Below are 24,383 nucleotides of genomic sequence, written 5' to 3'. Positions count from 1 at the left end.
CTTGCCGGATAAAGCAAGACTTGACTTGACCCCATGACCGATTGACTTGGACTTACTTGGGACTTGGACCTTCACGACTTGGACTTGACTCAAGACTTGCATTTAGTGACTTACTCCCACCTCTGCTATGAAGTATTATAATAATCTTTTAAATGCGGTGGAGTAAAAGTAACGCATTCTCAATGAAAATACAAGTAAAGAACAGATCCTCAAATACTTTCTCTGCTGACCACCTCTGTGCTCACTGTATGTTTTTTCCCTTCTAAAAAAAACACAGAATTTCAAGATCCCAAGCTGAAGACCTCACTAACGTTTCCTTTGATTTCTTTTCTTTTCGAACAGGATTCGGACTTGCCCTGTTTAAATGTCATAATATAAGTTTTATGTGTTTTTTTTCTTCTTTTTTTTTGCGTTTTTTTTTTGTTTTGTTTTTTTCAGATTTCATTTCCGGTTCTTACTAATTGATTTGTGCTGCAGATGAATTCATGATGCTGCCCATTGGTTTTGCTCCGAACAGCCGCGACGTTAGCCGTAATAATCCAGCCCTTAACAGATCCGTCCCTCACTAACGGAGTGTCCCGCGACTCACACCGATCCCCCTTTTTGCCTCGTGAGATCGGCAGGGAAGCGTCAGGGGAACGTGCAGCGAGAGAAAAAAGATACTTGATGATTTGAGACTTGCGAGGGAAAGGATGAAGGAAAGGAAGGAGGCTTAGCTTTTCGTTAACGATCGCGTGGCATTCGCTGGACGCAGAGGTGGGTCGAGCAAAATGGCACCCAGGTCGAATAAGGAAGTGAAACTATAAACGTCACAAAAATGGTCAAAACTGAAGAAAGCAAAATCTGGAATATAATTGTGCTGACTGTGTTTTAGCAAAAATATATAGATATAACAATAAATATGTGCAAATGTGCTCAAGGTAAATGGAGAGACGTCACAATATTACGCTGCCTGACGGGGAAAGGAAAAAATCGTCCCATTCGTAGCGGGTATTTCATCAGGGATTTTATCAAGGATGGGCGATACCACATTTTTTGGAATCGATACGATACCGATACTTTTGGGGTCTTTTTTGTCGATACCAATGCTGGTCATTTCATATGGGTGAATGTATTTCAATCAATATACTCTAAAACTGGTTATTTTATATAATTAACCTCTTAACTCCCAACTGAACCGAGAGGATCTTTTTCCTCACGTCATCAGATTTTTTTGTTGGGTGTTCAACTCATTTTTGTAACTTTTTTGTCACATTTCTATCATTTTTTCGTCAATTTTTTATCAATTTTTTGCCATTTTTTTGTCACATTTTTGTCATTTTTTTGTCACATTTTCATCACATTTTTGTCTTTTTTTTGTCTTTTTTTTTTGTCACATTTTTGTCATTTTTTGTCACATTTTTGTCTTTTTTTTGTCACATTTTCATCACATTTTTGTCATTTTTTTAAATCTTTTTTGTCACATTTTTGTCGTTTTTTGTCATTTTTTTGTCTTTTTTTGTCACATTTTTGTCTTTTTTTTTGTCTTTTTTTTGTCACATTTTTTTTAATTTTTTTTACATTTTTTGTCATTTTTTTGGTCACATTTTTATCACATTTTTGTCATTTTTTCGACCATTTTTTGTCAATTTCTTGTGACATTTTTGCCACTTTTTTGTCAATGTTTTCTCACTTTTTTGTCACATTTCCATCATTGTTTTCGTCTCAGTTTTGCTGCTTTTTCACAAACTGGAGAAACTGTGCTTCAGTTCAGGCGGGAGTTAAGGGGTTAACTGGTCCATTAAAATTATATTACTTTAACTGGTTAATAAATCAATGTTAATGTGAAATTAAATACACAAACAACATTTAAAATTAATACTTAAACGACAAACAGAACCTAAACCAGAATGATCAGCCCGGCTCAGTTCAAACCTTTGCTGTTGTGGCTGTTTTGGCTCAGAACGAAGAAATAAATCATCCTTTTGTGTTGATAATTGATAACTTTTCCCCCCAATATCGATACTTAAAAAGTAGCCGTTTGGTATCGATCCGCCCATCCCTTATATTAATCGCTCTCTCCAAATGAGTAAATGCGTCTCATTAACCACCCACCTCTGCCCGGATCCGACCGCGGCACCAAAACCCAGCAGTGCCTCCTCATCCTCAAACGGCAGCAGATCATGTTTTGTCCCTTCTAACCTTCTGACCTGCTCCTCTTCTTCCCCCCCCAAACCCCCCCCCCCCCCCCTCCCCCCGGCCCGTCCACCGCCTGGTGTAGGGCTACTTTAGTGACCCCTGGAATGTCTTTGACTTCCTCATCGTTATTGGCAGCATTATTGACGTCATTCTGAGTGAAATCAACGTAAGTATCATGCCCTCTCTCTCTCTCTCACTCTCCTCTTACCTCTCCTGTCTTTCTTTTCCTTTTTCTCTTCCTCTCTCTCTCGCTGCCCTGTTCCTTTTGTGTTGTCTCTCTCCCTCGATCCGTTTTTTCCTCTCAGCCTCTTCTCTTCTCCTCCATCCCCCCCCCTCCGATCCAAGATGGCTACCAATGGGCACTCCTGGGCAAAAAACCGAAATGTGGCGTCTTGTTTTCCTTTTAAAGCAAGCGGCAGGTGTTTAGCGTTGAACCGCGAGGGTTGTGTCTCTCTCTTTTTTTTATTTATTTTTTTATGACTTTTCCAAAGATTGTGACTTGTCCTGAATTTCTGCTTTTTTTTTTTTTTTTACTAACCAAACTAACCAACTGATCAATCGCCTTCCGCACTTCTCATTTCAGCGACATCTTTGTTGGTTTATTTCCCCCTCTCCCGGGTCGGACGCGGCAGTCCAACCTCCCTTAAGCGTCCCAAAACCTCTTTTTTTTTTCCTCCTTTTTTTTTGTTTCAGTTTTTTTTTAAAGGAAACCTATTTAAAAAAACCATGTCTATAATGTTTTATCTTATTTTCTCTCTCTCCTTTTTGATTTCTTTCACCATCTTTTACATCGTTTTTCCCCTTGTTTTTATATCTTTTCTCTTCTTTTTGTCTCCACCCGACACAGCATTATTTTGTTGATGCATGGAACACATTTGACGCCTTGATAGTTGTGGGTAGCATTGTTGACATAGCGATCACTGAGGTTAACGTAAGTAGTCCCACAACCCCCCCCCTCTCTCTCTCCTGCCTCCCCCCCCACACTCCCTGTCGCTCTCTCCCTCTCACCCGTTGAATTTTTTCCCCCCTTTGCGTGCCTTGTTGCTTTGCCATTCTTCTACCCCGACACGCACGCACCACGCGAAAAAAAAAAAAAAAGAAAACGGAAAAAGGGGCCCGGGCGCCGATACCATCTCGCATGCCTTCGAATGATTTTTAGGGGAACTGGAGTTGCATGTGACGCGGGGCTGGGGGGGAGGGTGCTGAAGTCTGAGGGGGGGGGGGGAAGAGCCGCCAGATGTGAGGCGCAAGCGAGAGTTGTTTACTTAAGGCGAGACACTGCGGGAAAACTGTATCGAGAGAGATAAATAATACACTAATATACGCAATAAACAGTTTTTATATTTCCCTTTGTCATAAATGTCTGAGGGAAATTGTAACTTTTTTTTCTTTAAAATCCATTTTCCCCACCTGTACATGCTTTTCAGTGATGTCGGTGGTTGAAAGAGAATTATATAAACAAAAAAATTGGTTTGACGTGAATAAATTGGCTTGGTTGCACAATGTGGCTATGCTAGTTCCTCTCAGCTGAAGGTGTGGGCGCTAGTACTTCCTGTTTGTATTAATTTCCATTAAGATGAGCTCAGAGCCATTTGTATCATCGTATTTCCTAAAGATTCTGTGGTGGACACTGACATTGAGTTCCTGGTAGACGATCACTTCCTGCAGGTGAACGAGTCGCTGTACAGTGTAAATATTTCCGTAAAGGAGACGTCTATGTTTGTAAGGATCAGTGAGTTTGTCTCGAAGCTAAAGGCTAACAATAATTTCATGCATTTTACAATTTAAAATAGTGCCTTTTATTTTATTTTTAAATGTATAGCATTTTAGCCTTTAGCTTCAAGACAAACTATCAATCCTTTCTGATCACAGGCGTCTCCGATTTGAACTCGTTGCATCAAGATTTGAACACAATAAATGATCGTCTACCGGGAACTCCCTGCCCACAACGTAATCTTTAGAAAAAATATGATTATTATTCCAGGAAAAGAAAACAGACAGGAAGTGCTGGCGCTCACAACTTCAGGTCAGGGGAACTAGCATAGCCACACCGTGCAACAAGCCAATTGTCACTTAACTTAGATAAAACAAAATGCATGGTATTTAGTAGTAAGGAGATAAATGATCAATATTAATGAAAATGAGACAGAAAGAGTATATCATATAAAATTCCTTGGAGTGATTATTGATTGTAAAATGACATGGAAACCACATATCTTAAACACGCAAAAGAAAGTATCCAAAACTGTTTCAATTTTGTTTAAATTGCAATATATTTGGAACAAAAAAAGCATTACATTTACTTTATAGTTCTGTTGTCACACCGTACCTAACGTATGGCATAGAGATTTGGGGAAATACTTATAAAACTGGAAGCAATCCAATTTTCCTATTTTGTCTAATCTAATTTCCTTTTGTACACGGCAAAGTTCATTTACCAAGTTAAACAAAATAAAACCCCTAAATGCAAATATTGTTTACCCAGCGAGAAAGTAACTATAATCTCAGAGGAACATGTATATTTAATCAACTGCAAGTACATTCTACATTAAGAAAACACTGTTTATCAAGCAAAGGAGTTAAGTTATAGAAAAGCTGCTGCAATGAGTTAAAACAAGCTACGTCGCTTTTTCAGTTCTAAAATATTTACAAGAGAATAATAATGGAAAAATATTTGACAGAACGAAAATTTATTAAATATGCTTCTGGAGCAGACAATGGTCCACCAGCGAACGGATGGTTATTACCATTAACGTGCTGCATTTATGATTTAAAAGTGAAGGGCCGGCACAATAAGCTTTAGCTTCTGCTGCGCCGGCTCATTTATTGTGTTCATTGCTTGACTTGTATGTTTTGAATCATTTGTAAATGACCAAACCGAAATTAGCCAAATAAACTAAATGTGACTTTTGTTGTTATGGCGGCCATTTTGAATACTGAAGTAGAACTATACAGTACTACAACATGTAACAATATCATTGCTCAAGAAGATAGGAGTAAAAACATGGCCCTAGAGCCGCACGTTTATGTGAAGAAACCAGTGAGTAAGTGTTTAGGCTGTTCAAGACGCTAGCATGCTACCGGTTAGCATTTAGCTTCAACAGCTCAGCTCCGACCTCTCCATTAGAAAGCCCTGAAACACACTCCAAACATCTGGCCTTGGATACAACATGTGACAGAGGTCAGAGCTGAAGCATTTCCTCAGCGTTCACACATGTGAGCCACACACGTGTTTGACAGTTGCTAACCGGTAGCATGCTAGCGTCTTGAGCAGCTTAAACGCTGACTCAGACTGTGTTGACATGACGAACTGTAGAAATCACAGAGAAAGGTTTTCTGTTTCCTCTGTGTTAATTTAGCCTGAGGACGAGGAGTGAAGCAGAACTTTAGAAACTCCTGCTGAAGCTTGAATCCAATATGACTTTAATGCCCCGCGGAAACCCTGTGAACAACGTTTTGAAGAATTTTACATGAGGATTTTGCAATATCTAATTACCTCATTACCTTCTGGAGCTTTGAACCTCAATAAAACTGTTTTGGTATAAAAAAATTTAGCTTAAATATTATTCATAGACAGAATGAGATAACTTTGTATCTACCCACACATTTAAACCTTTAAACTCTATCCATTATTCAGATATTTTTAGCTGTTTCCCCATATGAAAATATTCAAATAAAGACAAAACGTGTGAATACTACTTTTTCTTATACTTATGCCAGTTGTCTCCGAAACAATATGCATAAATAAATCCACATCCGCCGCAGTGTCTCGCCTTAATGCTATGTAGGTTTTAGAATCACCATCTCAGTTGCCTTTCAACACAGTAACATGTTCATCTTACTTACTCGGACAAATTCACCACAGATTCTACCACAAATTGCTTAGAACTGGCTCGTGTTTGAATCCAAAAAGGGGGAAAAGGTTTATTTGGCAACTTCCTCGTACAGCATTTCTAATTCTCGTCGCAGTTCTGTGGTCAGCCTCAGACAGGTATCCAAGCCTCGGCCCTGGAAGACCATTGCATTTGCCAATGGAAACCCGTTGCATTGTTTCTCAGCATTTGATTTTTTTTTGGTTCACATCCCGATCTCAAATCAATGCCTCAGGGGGGAGTGGTCTCCTGGCATGATGGGCGTTGTATAGCATGACTGCAACGAAGGTGCGATATCGAGGCCTGGTAATGTTTGCATGGAATCCCTTTGCAGTGCTATAAATGATCAGGAAAAGGGGCTGCAAGGGTGTAGAATTATGGGGTTCTATCTGGAAATGAAATTGAGCTTTTCACATGTTCTTATTCCTGGGCCCATTCTGTACACTGTATCAAAGTTTGGTAGATTTTGATGCGTTTTTTGAGGTTTTAATGAGCAAAAACACACCTATTCCCATTGGGTGGTCAACTAAAAAGCGGGCTATCCCTGTAGTTTAATCCTCTACAACCAGCTCATGCTTTACTCTCCACTATAGCGATACTCCTGACTGTGTCTCCTCACATACGACATATTGCTATTCGATTTTTTTCCCCCCAAGGCCGTGGGAACCCAGGGTGCTGAGGGCGCCGCAGCACCCCCTGGGGGATAGTTTGTGAACTGCAGGCAATATTAAACCCCTTAACTCCCACCTGAACTGAGCACATTTTCTCCAGCTTTACCCCAATCCAAAAGCTTCTGGAAAAAAGGTGTGAAAATAGCGACAAAACTGAGACGAAAACAAGGATGAAAATATGGGAAAAAGTGAGAAAATATTGACGAGAAAGTGACAAAAAATTGACAAAAAATTGACAAAAAATGGACGAAAAAGTGAAAAGAATTTGACAAAAAAATGCAAATAATTTGACGAAAAAGTGACAAAAAAGTGAGAAAAATTTGACGAAAAAGTGACAAAATATTGACAAAAAAATTAACCAAAAAGTGACAAAAAAATTGACAAAATTTGACGAAAAATTGACAAAAAATGGACGAAAAAGTGAAAAGAATTTGACAAAATATTGACAAAAAATTAACAAAAATTTGACAAAAAAATGCAAATAATTTGACGAAAAAGTGACAAAAAAGTGAGAAAAATTGACAAAATATTGACAAAAAATTAACAAAAATTTGACAAAAAAATGCAAATAATTTGACCAAAAAGTGACAAAAAAAATTACAAAAATTTTAGGAAAAATGTAGAAAAAATGGACGAAAAAGTGAAAAGAATTTGACAAAAAAGTGACAAAATATTGACAAAAAAATGCAAATAATTTGACCAAAAAGTGAGAAAAATTTGACGAAAAATTGACAAAAAAGTGAAAAGAATTTGACAAAAAAAATGCAAATAATTTGACGAAAAAGTCACAAAAAAGTCACGAAAATTTGACAAGAATGACTCGACTGCCCGACAAAAAAAGTGCTGAAAAAAAATCTGACGTGAGGAAAAAGATCCATTTAGTTTTGTAGGTCTTTCAAATGAGGCGTTACACTGGCCTACAGGATTTGGGTAAAGCTGAACTGGAGAAAATGCTCTCGGTTCAGGCGGGAGTTAAGAGGTTAATAAATAGAATTTGTGCCCAGAAAAAGTATTTTGGGGGTAAATTTTGTCCCTCAGCGCCCCCTAACTAAAACATCTTCCCACGGCTCTGTTTTCCCCCCAATATTTCGATTTCCTTCCAATTTAATCTGCTGAATAATAGCCGGAAAGTACATTTAGCTGTAGCGTCCATTCGGTCCAGGCAAAGGCGCGAGGGGAACAATTTCATCCATAAATGGTTTAGCTCAGTGCCCGTTAAAGTTATGCAAATATATGTATGAATTGATTTGTTATGGGCGAGGAGGAGGAGGCCTTTACGGTCAACAGCGGCGCTGAAAAGGAACGAATGAACGGAGCCCGAACACAAGTCAAATGTGGAGAGTTTCTTGTATTTACACTTGAGCCATAATGGGGCTTTTGTGAAGGGATGTCCCGATCCAGGTTTGGAGCTCCCAATCCAATACCATGTTTTAGCATTTCGTGGTTTGTAATATTAATAATAAAAAAATATCATATCAAATTGTAGACCTATAGATACAGACGGCATCTCTGGAATCGCCCTCATATGGTCATGTTTGGAGCAGTTGCGGGGGAAAATAAAATGCTGAATTATGAATATAGTTAAAGACACAAAGACGTGGGAGGAGATTGAATGCAGTTTCTACTTTTTTCCCGGATGCCTGTGAACATTTAAAAGACATGATAATTGCATTGTACTAATGTGAATACAACCCATTTGAATATCACATTTATAGAAACGTATATACAGTATATACTTATTAATTCACTTGGGTGCAAACTGTTTTATTTTAAGGTATATTTAACGTTTGTTTGAAACTTTGGGCTGCCCGATCTGTTTTTAGTCCCCACTTCTGTCCGTTCTGAAAATCACTTAGAAGTAGGGATGTCCCGATCAGGTATTCAGTATTGGTATCGGTAGCCAGGCATTTTGAGAGTAGGCTATAGTACTGCATTGCAGGTTTAGCACAGCGCTGCTAATGCTATTGCTAAGCACCTTTTCACTGCTGTCATTTAGCTCTTACGCTCCGAGTGCCTTCGTGGGGACATACCGTATTTTCCCGGACTATATTGCACTTTTTCATAGTTTAGCTGCGACTTATACTTAGGTGCGACTTGTACATCAAGAATTTAATGTCACATGTTTGTTATTTTCACACTGACAGCCGAGGGCGCTCTCGCACCACTGAAGATTTAAAAAACGAGCAACAGAAAGAAAGTTTGGAGTTAGCGAGTTAGCTGTTGAACTTCTTTACTCCTCCCCATGTCTTTGTATCTTTAACTATATTCATTATTCAGCATTTTTTAAAGTAGTTTTTGTTTTCCCCCTTAACTGTTTCCAAACATGACCATATATGGGCAATTACAGAGATCTGGCTCCAATATCCAACACCAGTATCAGATCGGTGCAGTGTTAATTTCGTCGACTAAAATATTTAGTAAAGTGATATTTTTTCCGACTAAAATTGGACTAAAACTAAATTAAAAGTTTCTCATGAGACTAAAACTGTGACTAAAATGTCCAGATATTTGAGTCGACTAAAATGAGACTAAATAAAACTGAAAAGGAGAGACTAAAATCATCCAAACTTGTATTGAGCGTCTGAAAGAGCCTCAGATCATGTAAATTCTCTGTTAAAGGATCAGCTCTGAGCTTTGTTCATGTGGAGCAGCTCCATGAAGCAGAGGAACAACATTAAATATGATTAGAATCAATATTATCAATGCAAAGTCAACCAAATTCGTCTTTAGTTTTAGTCGACTAAAATTGCAAGTAAATTTAGTCGACTAAGTTTGACTAAAATTAAATTACATTTTAGTAAAAAGACTAAAACTAAATTAAAATATGTTGTCAAAATTAACACTGCTGACTGCGACACAGCGGGTAGCTGATACCATAGACCTGCACTAGCCTAGCGCCACGAAACTCTTCAAATATAAGAACTGCATGAATTACAAAAAACAATATCTCCAGAAATCAGCAACACTCAAAAATCTTGAAATATCCCTTTAACGCAGGGGCGTCCCCCCAGCTATTAACGCTCCTCCTCAGCTCTGAGCTTTGTTCATGTGGAGCAGCTCCATGAAGTCGAGGACCTTGATTAAATATGATTATGATGAATATTATCAATGCAAAGTCCACTCAATTAGTGTTAAATTTAGTCGACTACATTGACATGCAATTTTAGTCGACTAAAACTAGACTAAAACTAGCTTTTTTTGACTAAATCTCGACTAAAATTAATTTACATTTTAGTCAAAAGACTAAAACTAAAACCAAAATAAAATATGTTGTCAAAATTTACTCTGGATCGGTGCATCCCTAGTTTTTACTTACGGTAGCCTAATGATTAGCGCGACAACTGGCATCTTTGCTAACGCTAAATCATACAGTTCAGTTGCTTTTTGTGAGGTCGGATACTCACAATACATGTCACATACACATACATGTCATAAACCTCATAGACATTGTAGAGAAAAGTCGTATCCAGGTGCAATAACACTGCCATGGAATCACGTGAATGCCACCCATTAAAAACGATCAAACAAAACCGGCCCCTAAACGAGTAAATCTAAGTCTTATTTCCACGTTCTGCTGCAGCTTGTCGAGCTTTACGCCGCTTCTCTTCCTCCCGCCGAACAAACCCAGGCCGCAGATACGCACCTCGCTCATCTATACAATCCAGCATTTTGGTTTGAAGTTTGCCTTTTTCAGTTTGTTTTGATTGATTTTGGTTGATTGGTTTTGCAGAATGACTCTAACCAATAGGCATGCCCCCCCCAAAAGTTCTCAATACTCCGGGTTTATGATCACGATTACGTTTTTTTACTTTCTTCCTCCTCCAGAAGATTTTACGCCTTGTTATATTTTTGCCGCCTCCTTTTTTTTTCTCAAAACAGAGACCTGGGAAGTTCATTTTTAGCCTGTGGTTGCGTCTTGTTTTGTTTGTTTTTTTGGACTGACACCGATGTTTCCGATTAGAAAAAAAAAAAAAAAACAGCAATGTTAGCCAGCTTGCCAAACCGGAAACTCCTTATATGGCATTGCTGTTTTGAAAAAAAAGTACAGTTCCGACCGAGCGCTTTCTTTGTTTTTGCTTTGCCTGTAGTTTATATCTGTCTCAGTATACGTATATATCGCCGTTTTAGACCCGTTTTTTTGATGTGATTTTATTATTTTGTCTTGGATTGGAGTAGAGCTAGTCGTCGAGTAGAGCTAGTTTTTTTGCTCGGAGCGATGTCTTGCGGACGATGCCAGTGTGGACTGCATCTCGGGAATGCTCCTTCTCTCCTCTTCCTCCTCCTCCTCCTCCTCCTCTCTTCGGTTTATTTTGATGTACTATGTTTTTTGTTTTGAATGTTTATCTGTCTTCTGCTCCTCTGTCCTCTTTGGTGTGCGGTGCTGCTTGCCTACCGAGAAAAAAAAAAGCAAGCGGGGTAACATGGGTCGAGAGAAGTTGAAGGCTCAAAAACAGGGCCGTGGGAAGATGTTTTTGACGAGGGGGTGCTGAGAGACGAGATTGCCCCCCCCCCCCCAAAACGATATTTCTTTGCTTGTTTCCTATTTGTTTAACCTCTTAACTCCCACCTGAACCGAGCACATTCTCTCCAGTTTGGCTTTACCCCAATTCAAAAGCTTCTGGAAAAAAGGTGAGAAAATAGCGACAGGACTGAGACGAAAACAATGATGAAGATGTGACAAAAAATGACCAAAAAATGGACAAAAAATGTGACAAAAAATGGACAAAAAAGGACTAAATTTTTTTCCAAAAAATGATGAAAAGATGATGAAAAAGTGGCAAAAATGCGACAAAAAAAATTACAAAAAATTGACCAAAAAATGACAGAAAGTGACAAAAAATGTTGAAAAAGTGCCAAAAAGTCACAAAAAAATGGACAAAAAAGGAAAAAAAATTTTTCCAAAAAATGATGAAAAATTGACCCGAAAAGATGATGGAAAAAGTGGCAAAAATGTGACAAAAAAAATTACACAAAATGGACAAAAAAATTACAGAAAGTGACAAAAAAAGACGAAAAATTTACAAAAAATGATGAAAAATTGACCCAAAAAATGATGAAAAGATAATGGAAAAAGTGGCAAAAATGCGACTTTTTTTTTTTTTTTTTTTAAATGGACCATAAAATGACAGAAAGTGGCAAAAATGTCGCAAAAAAATTGACAAAAATGGATAATTTTTTTTTTCAAAAAATGATGAAAAATTGACCTGAAAAGATGATGGAAAAAGTGGCGAAAATGTGATGAAAAAAATTACACAAAATGGACAAAAAAATGACAGAAAGTGACAAAAAAAAGACGAAAAATTTACAAAAAATTATGAAAAATTGACCCAAAAAATGATGAAAAGATGATGAAAAAGTGGCAAAAATGCGACAAAAATCTTTACAAAAAATGGACCGAAAAATGACAGAAAGTGACAAAAATTTTTGAAAAAGTGGCAAAAATGTCACAAAAAAATGGACAAAAAAGGACTTTTTTCTTCAAAAAAATGATGAAAAATTGACCTGAAAAGATGATGGAAAAAGTGGCAAAAATGTGATGAAAAAAATTACAAAAAATGGACCAAAAAATTACAGAAAGTGACAAAAAATTATGAAAAATTGACCCAAAAAAATGATGAAAAGATGGTGAAAAATTGGCAAAAATGCGACAAAAAAAAATACAAAAAATGGACCAAAAAATGACAAAGTGACAAAAAAAATGTTAAAATTGACCCGAAAAGATGATGGAAAAAGTGGCACAAATGTGATGAAGAAAATTACACAAAATGGACAAAAAAATGTCAGAAAGGGACAAAAAAAGACGGAAAATTTACAAAAAATTATGAAAAATTGAACCCATAAAAAATGATGAAAAGATGATGAAAAAGTGGCAAAAATGCGACAAAAAATTGTACAAAAAAATTGACCAAAAAATGACAAAGTGACAAAAAAAGACGAAAAACTTACAAAAAATGATGAAAAAGTGGCAAAAATGTCACAAAAAATTGACAAAAAAGGACACTTTTTTTTTCAAATGATGAAAAATTGACCCGAAAAGATGATGAAAAAGTGGCAAAAATGTGATACAAAAATGTACAAAAATTTGACAATAAAAGGACAAATGTGAAAAAAAAGTTACAAAAAAGTTACAAAAATGAGTTGAAAACCCCCCAAAAAATGATGGCAAAAAAAATCTGACGACGTGAGGAAAAAGACCCATTTAGATGAGTTTTGTAGATCTTAGCTTTCAAATGAGGCGTCACACTGGCCTACAGGATTTGGGTAAAGCTGAACAGGAGAAAATGCTCTTGGTTCCGGCGGGAGTTAAGATGTTAACGTTGCTTGTAATGCATAGACGATCCACCAGGGGGTGCTGTGGCGCCCTCAGCACCCTGGGTTCCCACGGCCTTGTCTCAAAAAGAAGAAAAACAAAAACTATTCGACAAACACGACCACATTTGAAACCATTGAAGCAGTATTTTGTTTGACGCACCCCCGAGTTACCGTGACGATGAACCCATGTTACCTACAAACTCCTTAATTTTCGGCTGGAGGATATGATTTGTTGGATATTGAATTGCTCACACTTCCTCACAGTTCACGCACATGCACATACATGTACAACAGTGCGGTGGTTCTCGAACTAAAGTATTTGAGAACCACCGCAGTAGTGTGTGCCCTTCCATGTGTTATAGCTACATGCTAAAGCTAACAACACAGCTTAGCCTAATTCAAATTAATGGTGAAAGCCATTAGCATTAAACCCTCACATTCATAACTATCCTATCTTTGAATCCTCTCCTGCCCCCCTTTATGTTCTTCGCATTTCTTTAACCTCTTAACCCCCGCCCGAACCGAGCACATTTCCTCCAGTTTGGCGTTACCCAAATCTAAAAGCTCCGGGTTGGAAACAAAACAATCGCGCACCCGCTGGTAGATTATCGATGTAGCTTCTTGGGCGTGTTTATCTCACCTGTGGCTAAAGGAACAGGCCACTGTTCTTCCACACTGAGATATGTTCTTACCTGAGCTTAGACGAGTTGATGCGTACCTGTCCGGTCTTTACGCGTGCGCTCAGTCACGCACAGAGACCGGACAGTTACGCATCAACTCGTCTAAGCTCAGGTAAGAACAAATTCAGTGTGGAAGAACGGTGGCCTGTTCCTTTAAGGCGGGGGTTAAGAGGTTAAATGAACACACCAATAATCCCACATGTAGCTCTATTAAATCGCTCGCATCACTTTGGTTTTCTGTCACTCTCGAACCAAATCGTTTCCTTCTCAATCTCAACCGGCGATAGATACAACATGACCGGTGACGCCGTTTTCTCTAAGATGGGGAGTAATGTACTGGGCGACATTAAATCAAACACAGTGTCCCAAAGCAGAGTGAACAGATTCAATTACCACTTACTCAATGGCTCGGCCCTGCAGTGCCGGTAATGACCACCTGGTGTCACTGCTCAGTTATCAATCCTCACATTTCTATTGGCTCAGATGTGGCCTGTTGTTTTTAGCTTTGAGGACAGAAACAAGTGATTTTCTGTTAGCAGCAAGCTATACACACTGCAAAAAGTGGATTCTGAGCAAAAAATGTCTTGCTTTAAGAAATAAGTTCTTATTTTTTCCTTTAAAGTACTAATGTTTTGTGTAGCAGAGAAAACAAATCTTATTTTAGGAAACAAAATCCAGCCATTTCTTGTTCAGATAAATTTGCTAAAAAAGAAAGTAAAAGAAAAACTTTTTGAATCTTCTTCAGTTTTAGACAAAGAATATTTTTTCTTATTTTAAGAAAAACTAAGATCAACAACTCTTAATGTAAGAACTGCTTCTCACAGAGAGATAAAACATTCCATTCTTTAAAGTGGGCGGCTCGGTGGCACAGCGGTTAGAGCCTCAGCTTCACAGCTCGAAGGTCCTGGGTTCGATTCCCACCAGGACGGGGCCTTTCTGTGTGGAGCATGTTCTCCCCGTGTCTGCCACTAAAAACATGTACAATAGGTGAATCCTCCAGCAGGTGATTCTGACCATCAGCCTGGCTCCACATCATGGAGGCGGGTCTCCGGGCGCAGCAATACTTTCCTTAAATATTAGTATTTATTAAGAACATTTTGCTCAAAAACATTTATCAAGCAACATTTAAGTAAAATATCCTAAAGCTGAAGAAGATTCAAAAAGTTTTTCTTTCTTGTTGCAAGAAAAATTATGTTTTTTAGCAAATTTATCTGAACAAGAAATGGCTAGATTCTATTTCCTAAAATAAGATTTTTTTTCTCAAGAAAACTTTACTCGGCAAAACATTATTACTTTTTAGGGAAAAAATCAGAACTTATTTCTTAAAGTAAGACATTTTTTGCTTGCTTAGAATCCACTTTTTGCAGTGCATCCTGGGAAATAGTGACAAAAAATGAGAGAAATGAGGAGGAAAATGCAGCAAAGGAAAGAGGAAAGGAAAAAGTGACAAACGCAGCACAATTGACAAAAAAGCATTGAATAAATGACAAAAAAAAACACAAAGGAATAACAGAAAAGTGACTAAAACGTGAAAATGCACCAAAACAGCGATGAATAAAAAGTCCAAAATGTGGGTAAAGCTGAACTGGAGAAACGGGTGAAGAGGTTCATATTCGGGACACATGAAAGTAATATTCCTTCATACACTTACCTCGATGCTTCTGACTAAACTCAGGATTACCCGACAGCAGCAGTGGCACCAAACACACCATAAATAGACTCAATCTGGTGTTAAATATAAGAAGTCGGTCCGTCACCTCGGCCGCTGCCCCGGACCATCCTTCATTATTTTGTCCCTTAAGGCAGAACTTCCCCAATATCCTTCCCTCCTTACGCTTCAATCTCACAGCTCCTTCAGCCTCACCTGGTCTCGTATCAAATTACTTTTCACCTTTGCTGGACCCACATCTCACACTTCATTTATAATCTGACCACACGTGTAGAAACAGGTTCATAGTTATATTATATGTAAGCAGAAACGAAAACCTTCAATGGCCCTGTGTGCACAATTTGTGTTGTTTTCAAATGGATTGTATGACTTTCGATGCGTTTTTCCAATACCTATACTAAAATATTCGCCAGAAAACAGAACAATAATGTGTGGAAGATCTGTAAAGATGTACAATATTGGGTTTATCTCCAATGTCAAGAAATGTGTTGAGAGAAATTGGAGGGAATTGTGGCAAAAATAAGGAATTATGATGGAACAAAAATTGGGAAAAAAGAGCGAAAAAAATGGGGGAAATGGGAGGAAATACGGAAAATATTACTGATGAAATGAGCGAGAAATATGAGAGATTGAAAACATGAAAAATAAAAAAAAGAAGAAGCAACCCAGTCACTTCCTTTTCCATCAAAACTTGGATCTTATAAGATTTATTTTTTCTGTGCCTGCTTTCATTACTTTAATTTTTCCAATACTGGTAGAACCTAAACGTTTTTTCCCCACACTGTAATGGTGTCATTTAACCGTTAAACGCTAGGGCTGGGTCAACTTTAACGGTACCCAGCCCTAAAGCAGTACGAAGTGACTTGTTTACCATAATAAATCCTCTCCGTGGTCCCTCTGAGGGGAATACAAGTGTTAATGGGATGATGATCCTGGTGTCTCTGGCCAGAATTCCTGCCTTCAGGTCGGAGGCCCCAATACACACTAATGGAATCACGAAGAAGAAGCTAACAGGCTAACGAGCAAAGCTAACTTAGCGCTAGCACCACTTAGTATTAACAGCCAGGTTTGAGTGAAAAAAAAGATCTCCATTGTGTAATTGGATGTACAATATCCCTCTGTCCTTTTGTCTTTTCTGTCAGCGTAGGATTTACTCTCCAAGACAATTAATAAGTAAAAAACGTAACATGCTACGACACCTGCAGTGGCGCTTATGGCCTCTAGGGGCATGAGTTACTTAGTACTGCTTTGAGACATATTTTAAGAGGTTGTAAAGCCAGAAGATGATAAAAAAAAAAGGAATACAGTAGCGCAGTGTTAATTTCGTCGACTAAAATATTTAGTCTTAATTTTAGTCAAAGTGATATTTTTGTGACTAAAATTGGATTAAAAGTTTCTCATGAGACTAAAACTGTGACTAAAATGTCCAGATATTTTAGTCGACTAAAATAAGACTAATTAAAAATGAAAAGGAGAGACTAAAATCATCCAAACTTCTATTGAGCGTCTGAAAGAGCCTCAGATCATGTAAATTCTCTGTTAAAGGATCAGCTCTGAGCTTTGTTCATGTGGAGCAGCTCCATGAAGCAGAGGAACAACATTAAACATGATTAGAATCAATATTATCAATGCAAAGTCCACTAGATTAGTCTTAAATTTAGTCGACTAAAACTAGACTAAAATCGAATTAGTCTTTTGACTAAAATGTAAGACTAAATTAAAATATGTTGTCAACATTAACACTGATGTGTGGAAGATCTGTAAATGTACAATATTGGGTTCATCTCCAATGTCAAGAAATGTGTTGAAAAATTGGAGAGAAATTGGAAGGAATTGTGGCAAAAATAAGGAATTTTGGTGGAACAAATATTGGAAAAAAAGAGCGAAAAAATTGGGGAAAATGGGAGGAAATACGGAAAATATTACTGATGCAAGAAAAGTAAGAGGTTGTAAAGCCAGAAGATGATAAAATGCATACAGTAGCGATGCTGGATAGTTGTGTTAAACATTATCATGTGTTAGGAATTTGTTTGGACCACGCGGGAACCAACAGCGCCGCAAGAACAAGTCAGATTTATTAACGCCGCCAGGACTATGTTGTTCCCGCTACAGATTGAAATTAAAAACTGTGAAACTCGGACCACTCTGGACCAGTTTTACTATTTCGTTCTGTTCTAACACGGCGCTGAAACTGCCCTCCAGTGACATCGACATCGTTATGACTGAAGTTATCAGACAAAATGATTGAGCTTTTGGTCAGTTTTCACATTACTAGTCATTATTTCATTATCGGTTTCTCACGTGGTCAAACCAAACAAGCATCTAAACTTAAAAATCTCCTTTTTTTTGGTTTGAAAAATTGTGTACAGAGGGCCTTTGTGTGTACAGGAAGCATAAAAGTACGTGCAAACCAGTGTAGGGCTGAGAAACACACACAGTATCGGTTCATAACAAAAAAGAAGTGTGTAAAAAGAAGAGTATCCAAATGTGTAAATGGTCAAAGAGCATATCCTTTTTGCCCGAATGAAAGCACACGTTCACACACGGGATGACCCACACTCTGCCGGTGCTGATCTGTGTTGCCTTTCCTTATTAAAGCCAGCTGATTCGTCCCACTCTTCCTCCTCTCACCCCCCTGTGGTAAGGCCAATGGTACGCTCGGCTACGGTAACGCCCGCCTCCCCCCATCACCCCCCACCCCTCTCCCATTCCCCGACCCGGCCCGTGGTCCTGTTCCTCTACGGCTTCTCGTGATTGTCGGTGCTGCCTCCTCGCCGGTGCCCGCTGCAGCATGCCCACAGTTCTGCCTATAATTGTCGTGTGGGAGAGTTGTTGATGTGTATGTGTGTGTGTGTGTGTGTATATATATATATGTTACATGAGAGCGTGGATGGTGGAAGTTCTGTGTGGTATGTGCAGAGGTGCCTAAAATACTCACTAAATTGGACAGCCGAGAATAGAGCGTAATAGGTCGTGTCCAGGGGAGAAATCCAGTTCTCCAGCAGATCCGTTTTTGACAAATAAACAGAGACATTGTTTGTTAGAGGAGACATATCATGCAAAAACAACTGTTTCAGCTTTTAACCATGGTATAACTTCATCAATGAGAAACCTGAGTCTGTTCTCGGTAGTCGCACTGCAAAAAGTAATTAACTAGATCAGTATAAACATCTCAATTTGAGCACAATAATCAAAATTTTTGTTGTTTTGACTGGTTAAGAAGTTGTTGGGCATTTGTCCTGGATTATGTCACTTGTTCTGAGATGTTTCTGACTCGTTTCGATACGTCCTTATTTCAGGTCATTTTCTTTGCCAATGGGGAAAGAAAATTGGTCTCATCTCATTGGCGATTTGACTTTCTTATTTCAAGCGAGATTTACCCTAGAACTGGTCTGAAATGTCCTCAAACAAGCAAAGCAAACTCGGTCCGATCAGGAAAAGTGTCTAAATGAGTGAAAACCGCTCAAAACAAGAAACATTTCCTCAAGTCATTTAAGCCAATGCTTGATATTTACTTTTTGTAGTGCGTTACTTCAGCTGAAATGCTTCAACCTGTGCTTCCTATATTATGTTGTATCATAAATGAAACATTATTCTCAGCATTTTTAAGCCCATAATCCATAGCCGGGTCCGCCTGAGCAGTTCTGCGCAGTTTGCAGACACTGAATGCTTGTTTTTAATGTAATTTCCTCAGCTGCCTGCAGAGGGAGCGCCAGGGGAACCCTTGATCAGCCTTGGCCCAAACAAAGGCCGATATCCTTTCGCAGCCATGATTTCAAAACTTATAATATCAGTGCAGAGGTGGAGGTGGGCGATATTTGAAGGCTTTTATTCGATCTACGTTCCCGCCCTCACCCATGGTCATGAGATCTGGGTAATGACCGAAAGGACAAGATGGCGGATACAAGCGGCCGAAATGAGCTTCCTTCACAGGGAGATCCTTCGAGATCGGGTGAGGAGCTCAGTTACCCGGGAGGAGCTCGGAGTAGAGTCGCTGCTGAGGTGGCTCGGGCATCTGTTCGCCTCAAGTGGGAGGTGCTCAAGGCATGTCCTAGTGGGACAAGGCCTCGTGGAAGGCCCAGACAGCCCACAACAGCTGGAGGAGGTGTGTGTGGATCGGGAAGTCTGGGCATCTCCTCTGAAACTGCTGCCCCCGCGACCCGGACCTGGATAAAGCGGAAGAAAATGGATGGATGGATGGAAGGTTGGTTGGTTGGTTGGGTGGGTGGGTGGATGGATGGAAGGTTGGTTGGTTGGATGGATGGATGGATGGATGGATGGATGGTTGGTTGGTTGGGTGGGTGGGTGGATGGATGGATGGATGGATGGATGGATGGTTGGGTGGGTGGGTGGGTGGATGGATGGATGGTTGGTTGGTTGGTGGATGATGGATGGATGGATGGTTGGTTGGTTGGTTGGTTGGTTGGTTGGTTGGTTGGTTGGTTGGTTGGTTGGTTGGTTGGTGGATGATGGATGGTTGGTTGGTGGATGATGGATGGATGGATGGTTGGGTGGGATGGATGGATGGATGGATGGATGGATGGATGGATGGATGGTTGGTGGATGATGGATGGATGGATGGATGGAAGGTTGGATGGATGGATGGATGGATGGATGGATGGATGGATGGATGGTTGGTGGATGATGGATGGATGGATGGATGGATGGATGGTTGGTTGGTGGATGATGGATGGATGGATGGAAGGTTGGTTGGATGGATGGATAAAGGATGGATGGATGGATGGATGGATGGATGGATGGATGGATGGAAGGTTGGTTGGATGGATGGATAAAGGATGGATGGATGGATGGATGGATGGTTGTTTGGTTGTTTGGTGGGTGGGATGGATGGATGGATGGATGGATGGATGGATGGATGGATGGATGGATGGATGGATGGATGGATGGAGGTGCTTTTATTGTCATTATCCAACAAAATGTGGCCTCTGCACATGACCCTTCCTCTGAAGCTGCTTGGGCAGAATGTAAATCGGGCCCATATGGATGTTTTCTCACAGCAGATGGTTCTGTAGAAGTGAAAAAACGCCCATCCAGAGCAGTGGGCGACCGCAGAGCAGCGCTCAGGGACTCTTCTCCAAACCTCAGTCAGGCCGATGGTCAGAATCACCTGGCTGGAGGATTCACACTTTGTCCATGCGTTTGTTTGATGGGGGAATCCGGAGGAAACCCATCCACACACGGAGAGAGAAACATCCGCGAATTGAACCCGGGACCTTCGTGCTGTGAGGCGAGCCACAAATTTCAACATTACAAGTACTACAAGTTGTTTGGAAGACTTGCAAATTCAGAAAATCGCTCACATCTCCGAAGTCCCCCAAGACAATTATCTTTTTCACAGACAAACACAAACCGAGATGTTTGCCAGCACATTTTAGCATTTTATTTTCTGCCGGCCTGCAAAAAATATCGTCTGATCATCACCAGATTCAATCTCAGTTTCAGTCAATATCGCCCACCCCTTTGCTGAGCCACAACGAAATGAGTGCTTTGCTCATTTGTTCAGTTATGCATGATATGTCTACTACAAAGAACACCGAAAATACCGCGACTTTTGTCAATTCCTTTAGGAAAAAAGGCCCAAAAAAAACACGGGGGAAGATCCTCAGTCCCCACTATTCGGCTGATCTTTGTGACTTCACTTTGTCAGTTTGGCTGATTCTTTTCGATGGTTGTTGAAGCAGAATAGCTCGACTCGAACGCTCACCTCTGCCTCCGTGGCGGCGTTGTTGAGACCTGTGTGTTGTTTTTTTTACGTGTGTGTGAGTGGATGCTGCAGATTCCACTTGGTGTCGCTGTCCCGCTTTGCCCCGTGTGTACCAGACCCCCCCTCAAACCGCTTCTTCCATGGGTGTGGTGTGTTTTTTTTGTTGTTGTTTTTTTTAAGCGCTTCCTCACTGGTGCCATCATTGTCACGGTCATTCTTGAAGCCCCTCCTCTCACCTCTCTGGACTGTAAATCTCCCTGTCTTCTCCTCGGATCTGTCTCCTCTTTGTTTGGTTTTTCGAAACTCTCCTCTGCACTCTGTGTCTCTCTCTCTCTTTCTCTCACTTGATTGCTCTACCTCTTCCTCTCGTCACTTTGGAAATGGTGGTGTAAAGGTGCCCCCTGTGGTCGACTTGTGGTTTTACGTGTGAAATGAGAGAGCGCTCCTCGACAGAAAGGGCAGATTTCCCGCATGGAAAAAAGGGGGAGCTCAGAACAACCGTGTCAGTGCGATTCGTCCAAAATCCTCCCTAATTCTGCGCATAATCGCAGCTTAGGCCGACAATAAGATCCGAAATATCTGAAAGCTTTATTTAGAAACAAAAGGAGACGTCTACCGAAAGCCGGCGACAAACGAAAGCTTTACAAATCACTTCTGTCATAATTGGTTGCGTTCACATGTCGTGGAGTTGGTGCAGAGTCTTAAAATAACGATGGAAACCGTAGAAAAGGGCTGAATTCTGGACTCTGTAAGCACATATGAAGTAAGGTCAAATGACTGTCCAGAAGTGGAGACAATCAGAGGAAAGGACTTTCTGCAGTAAGATGATTATGGCGGGTTTGTGAATCCAATCACAAACCAAATAAAGATCAGGAGAAACATTTGGACTGGATGTTCTGTTTGGACATTTCTTTCCAAAACTGTGCGTCTCCCATTGAGTGGAATAGACACAAACGGCATCTCTAGAACAGCCCATATACGATTGAGGCGGCCAGAGGAGGAAAACCAAAAGAAAAAACCAAAACTTTCTCCCATTACTCCACCATTACTTTAATAAACACTGAATTCTGAATATATTTTTCTCCCAAATAAGTGTTCGAAGACATGGAGAGGAGCAAAGTGATGTTATTTGTGCATTTATGAACCCATAAATACATAAATAACTGAGAATTCAGTTAGCTTAAGGCTACATATGCTAATGCTAGCTAAATGCTGCGTTCCAGGCAACTGGTAGCTGGGAAATTTCCACATAACACTTGGGAAAAATGCTTTGGAGCCACTCGGACTCGTAATTACAACTTCTTGACCTCCAGACTGTTCCGAGTTCGGATATAAGATGAAGATAGTAAAGCCAACCCATCCAAGTTTATTCAGGTGAACGCTCTGAGGTCCAGTTGCCTGAAACAGACCATAAATGCCAGTTTTTCGCTTCTACTGGACAATCTGCAGTGAAAAAAGCACTCACATGGACCCGATTTTGACTTAACTTTATTTATATGATTAGATATAGTCCACCAGAAAACTGCAACAAAAAATTCCCATAACAAGCTAGGCCACGCCCCCTAGTATGACGCTCCAACTGAAACTATGACAGGAAAATCTAGTAATCTGTGAACGCAGCCTCTTAAGAGAGAAAGTTGGCAAAGAGACAAAGAGAAGTCATGGTTCCTGTGTTGTTCTGTGTTGTTCTGAGCTGCTCTGAGCCGTGTGGAGAAGGACGACTCTGTTCAGGAGTGCTCGAAGTGGGATTAGCCTAAAGAATGAGCGACCTCGTCAGGGGAAAAACTCAAATGGCAACAAACAGCGTCACGGCTAAGAGAGTTCGACCAGATTAGACACAGTGGAAATGAGACTAGCCCGGTTACATCATGTCATTTTGTGCAGGTTACGTACAGACTTATTGGTCCTTTTCTCGGATGTTGATATTAGCAAATATGCCTTTATCTGTGAGAACTGTTTTAGTCCTATGTTTGTGATTAGATCCATTTTTTTGCTTCTCAACTCTAGGCTCAAGTAGGAGAACAATTTTACAAGATATTTATTACTCTTATAGGGGTCACCAAGTTTAAAATGTCAGAATGTTATATAGAATTTCAGCTAAAATCACTGTTAAAGGGATATTTCAGGATTTTTGACATAGGGCCTCATTTCCTAGTTATCCAGAGTGTTTCTGATTTCAAGCAGTTCTTATGTTTGAAGAGTTTCGTGGCGCTAGGCTAATGCTAGGCTAGTGCATGTCTATGGTATCAGCTAGCCTGCATTAAAAACAGTGTGACCCGCTCCACAGAGCACCTGAGGCAAATCACTGATAACACCAGACTAACCATATAAATGTCTGTGTCCATAGAATCATTTAAAATAACTTATATTTGAGCATCAGCTTCGTGGTTGTATAAGCTACGCGGCGGCGGAGTGATCTGCTAGAAAATAGTCCCTTAAAAATGCGATCATTCATGTGATGCAGGTCAGTTATATTCCAAACATGATTCTATCGACCAGTGTTAATTTCGTCGACTAAAATATTTAGCCTTAATTTTAGTCAAAGTGATATTTTTGTCGACTAAAATTGGACTAAAACTAAATTAAAAGTTTCTCATGAGACTAAAACTGTGACTAAAATGTCCAGATATTTGAGTCGACTAAAATGAGACTAAATAAAAATGAAAAGGAGAGACTAAAATCATCCAAACTTCTATTGAGCGTCTGAAAGAGCCTCAGATCATGTAAATTCTCTGTTAAAGGATCAGCTCTGAGCTTTGTTCATGTGGAGCAGCTCCATGAAGCAGAGGAACAACATTAAATATGATTATAATCAATATTATCAATGCAAAGTCCACTGAATTAGTCTTAAATTTAGTCGACTATATTTACTTGCAATTTTAGTCGACTAAAACTAGACTAAAATCGAATTACATTTTAGTCAAAAGACTAAAACTAAATTAAAATATGTTGTCAAAATTAACACTGTTTTTAATGCAGGCTAGCTGATACCATAGACATGCACTAGCTTTGCACTAGCCTAGCGCCACGAAACTCTTCAAACATAAGAACTGCATGAATTACAAAAAAAAATATCTCCAGAAATCAGCAACACTCTGGATAACGAGGAAATGAGGCCCTATGTCAAACATCCTGAAACATCCCTTTAAGGCAGGGCCGCTCCTCGCCTTTTTGCCTTTTTGCCTTTTTGCCTTTTGCCCTTTTTGTCCTGGAGAGGCAGCAGCAGCAACATAAATAAATAAAATTAGTTTGAGAATAGCACTCGGCGAATATGCC

The 24,383-nt window shown here is 39.6% G+C and overlaps 1 protein-coding gene across 12 annotated transcripts in view; it reads left to right on the top strand.

Moving 5' to 3' along the window:
• The window catches only part of cacna1c (calcium channel, voltage-dependent, L type, alpha 1C subunit), a 373,377-nt gene that overhangs the window by 302,925 nt on the left and 46,069 nt on the right, over positions 1 to 24,383 (top strand). For 6 of the 12 annotated variants that reach the window (XM_079552359.1, XM_079552358.1, XM_079552349.1 and 3 more), the window contains 2 exons: positions 2,261 to 2,344; positions 17,981 to 18,034. In XM_079552359.1, coding sequence (XP_079408485.1) covers positions 2,261 to 2,344; positions 17,981 to 18,034 — 138 coding nt within the window. Of the gene's footprint in view, positions 1 to 2,260; positions 2,345 to 3,025; positions 3,110 to 17,980; positions 18,035 to 24,383 lie in introns of all 12 variants that reach the window. The other 6 variants (XM_079552350.1, XM_079552351.1, XM_079552357.1 and 3 more) reach the window with 2 other exon arrangements.

This window comes from Gobius niger (assembly GCF_951799975.1).
Source record: "Gobius niger genome assembly, chromosome: 2".
Lineage (NCBI taxonomy): Eukaryota > Metazoa > Chordata > Actinopteri > Gobiiformes > Gobiidae > Gobius > Gobius niger.
This window is presented reverse-complemented; position numbering and strand designations above follow the sequence as displayed.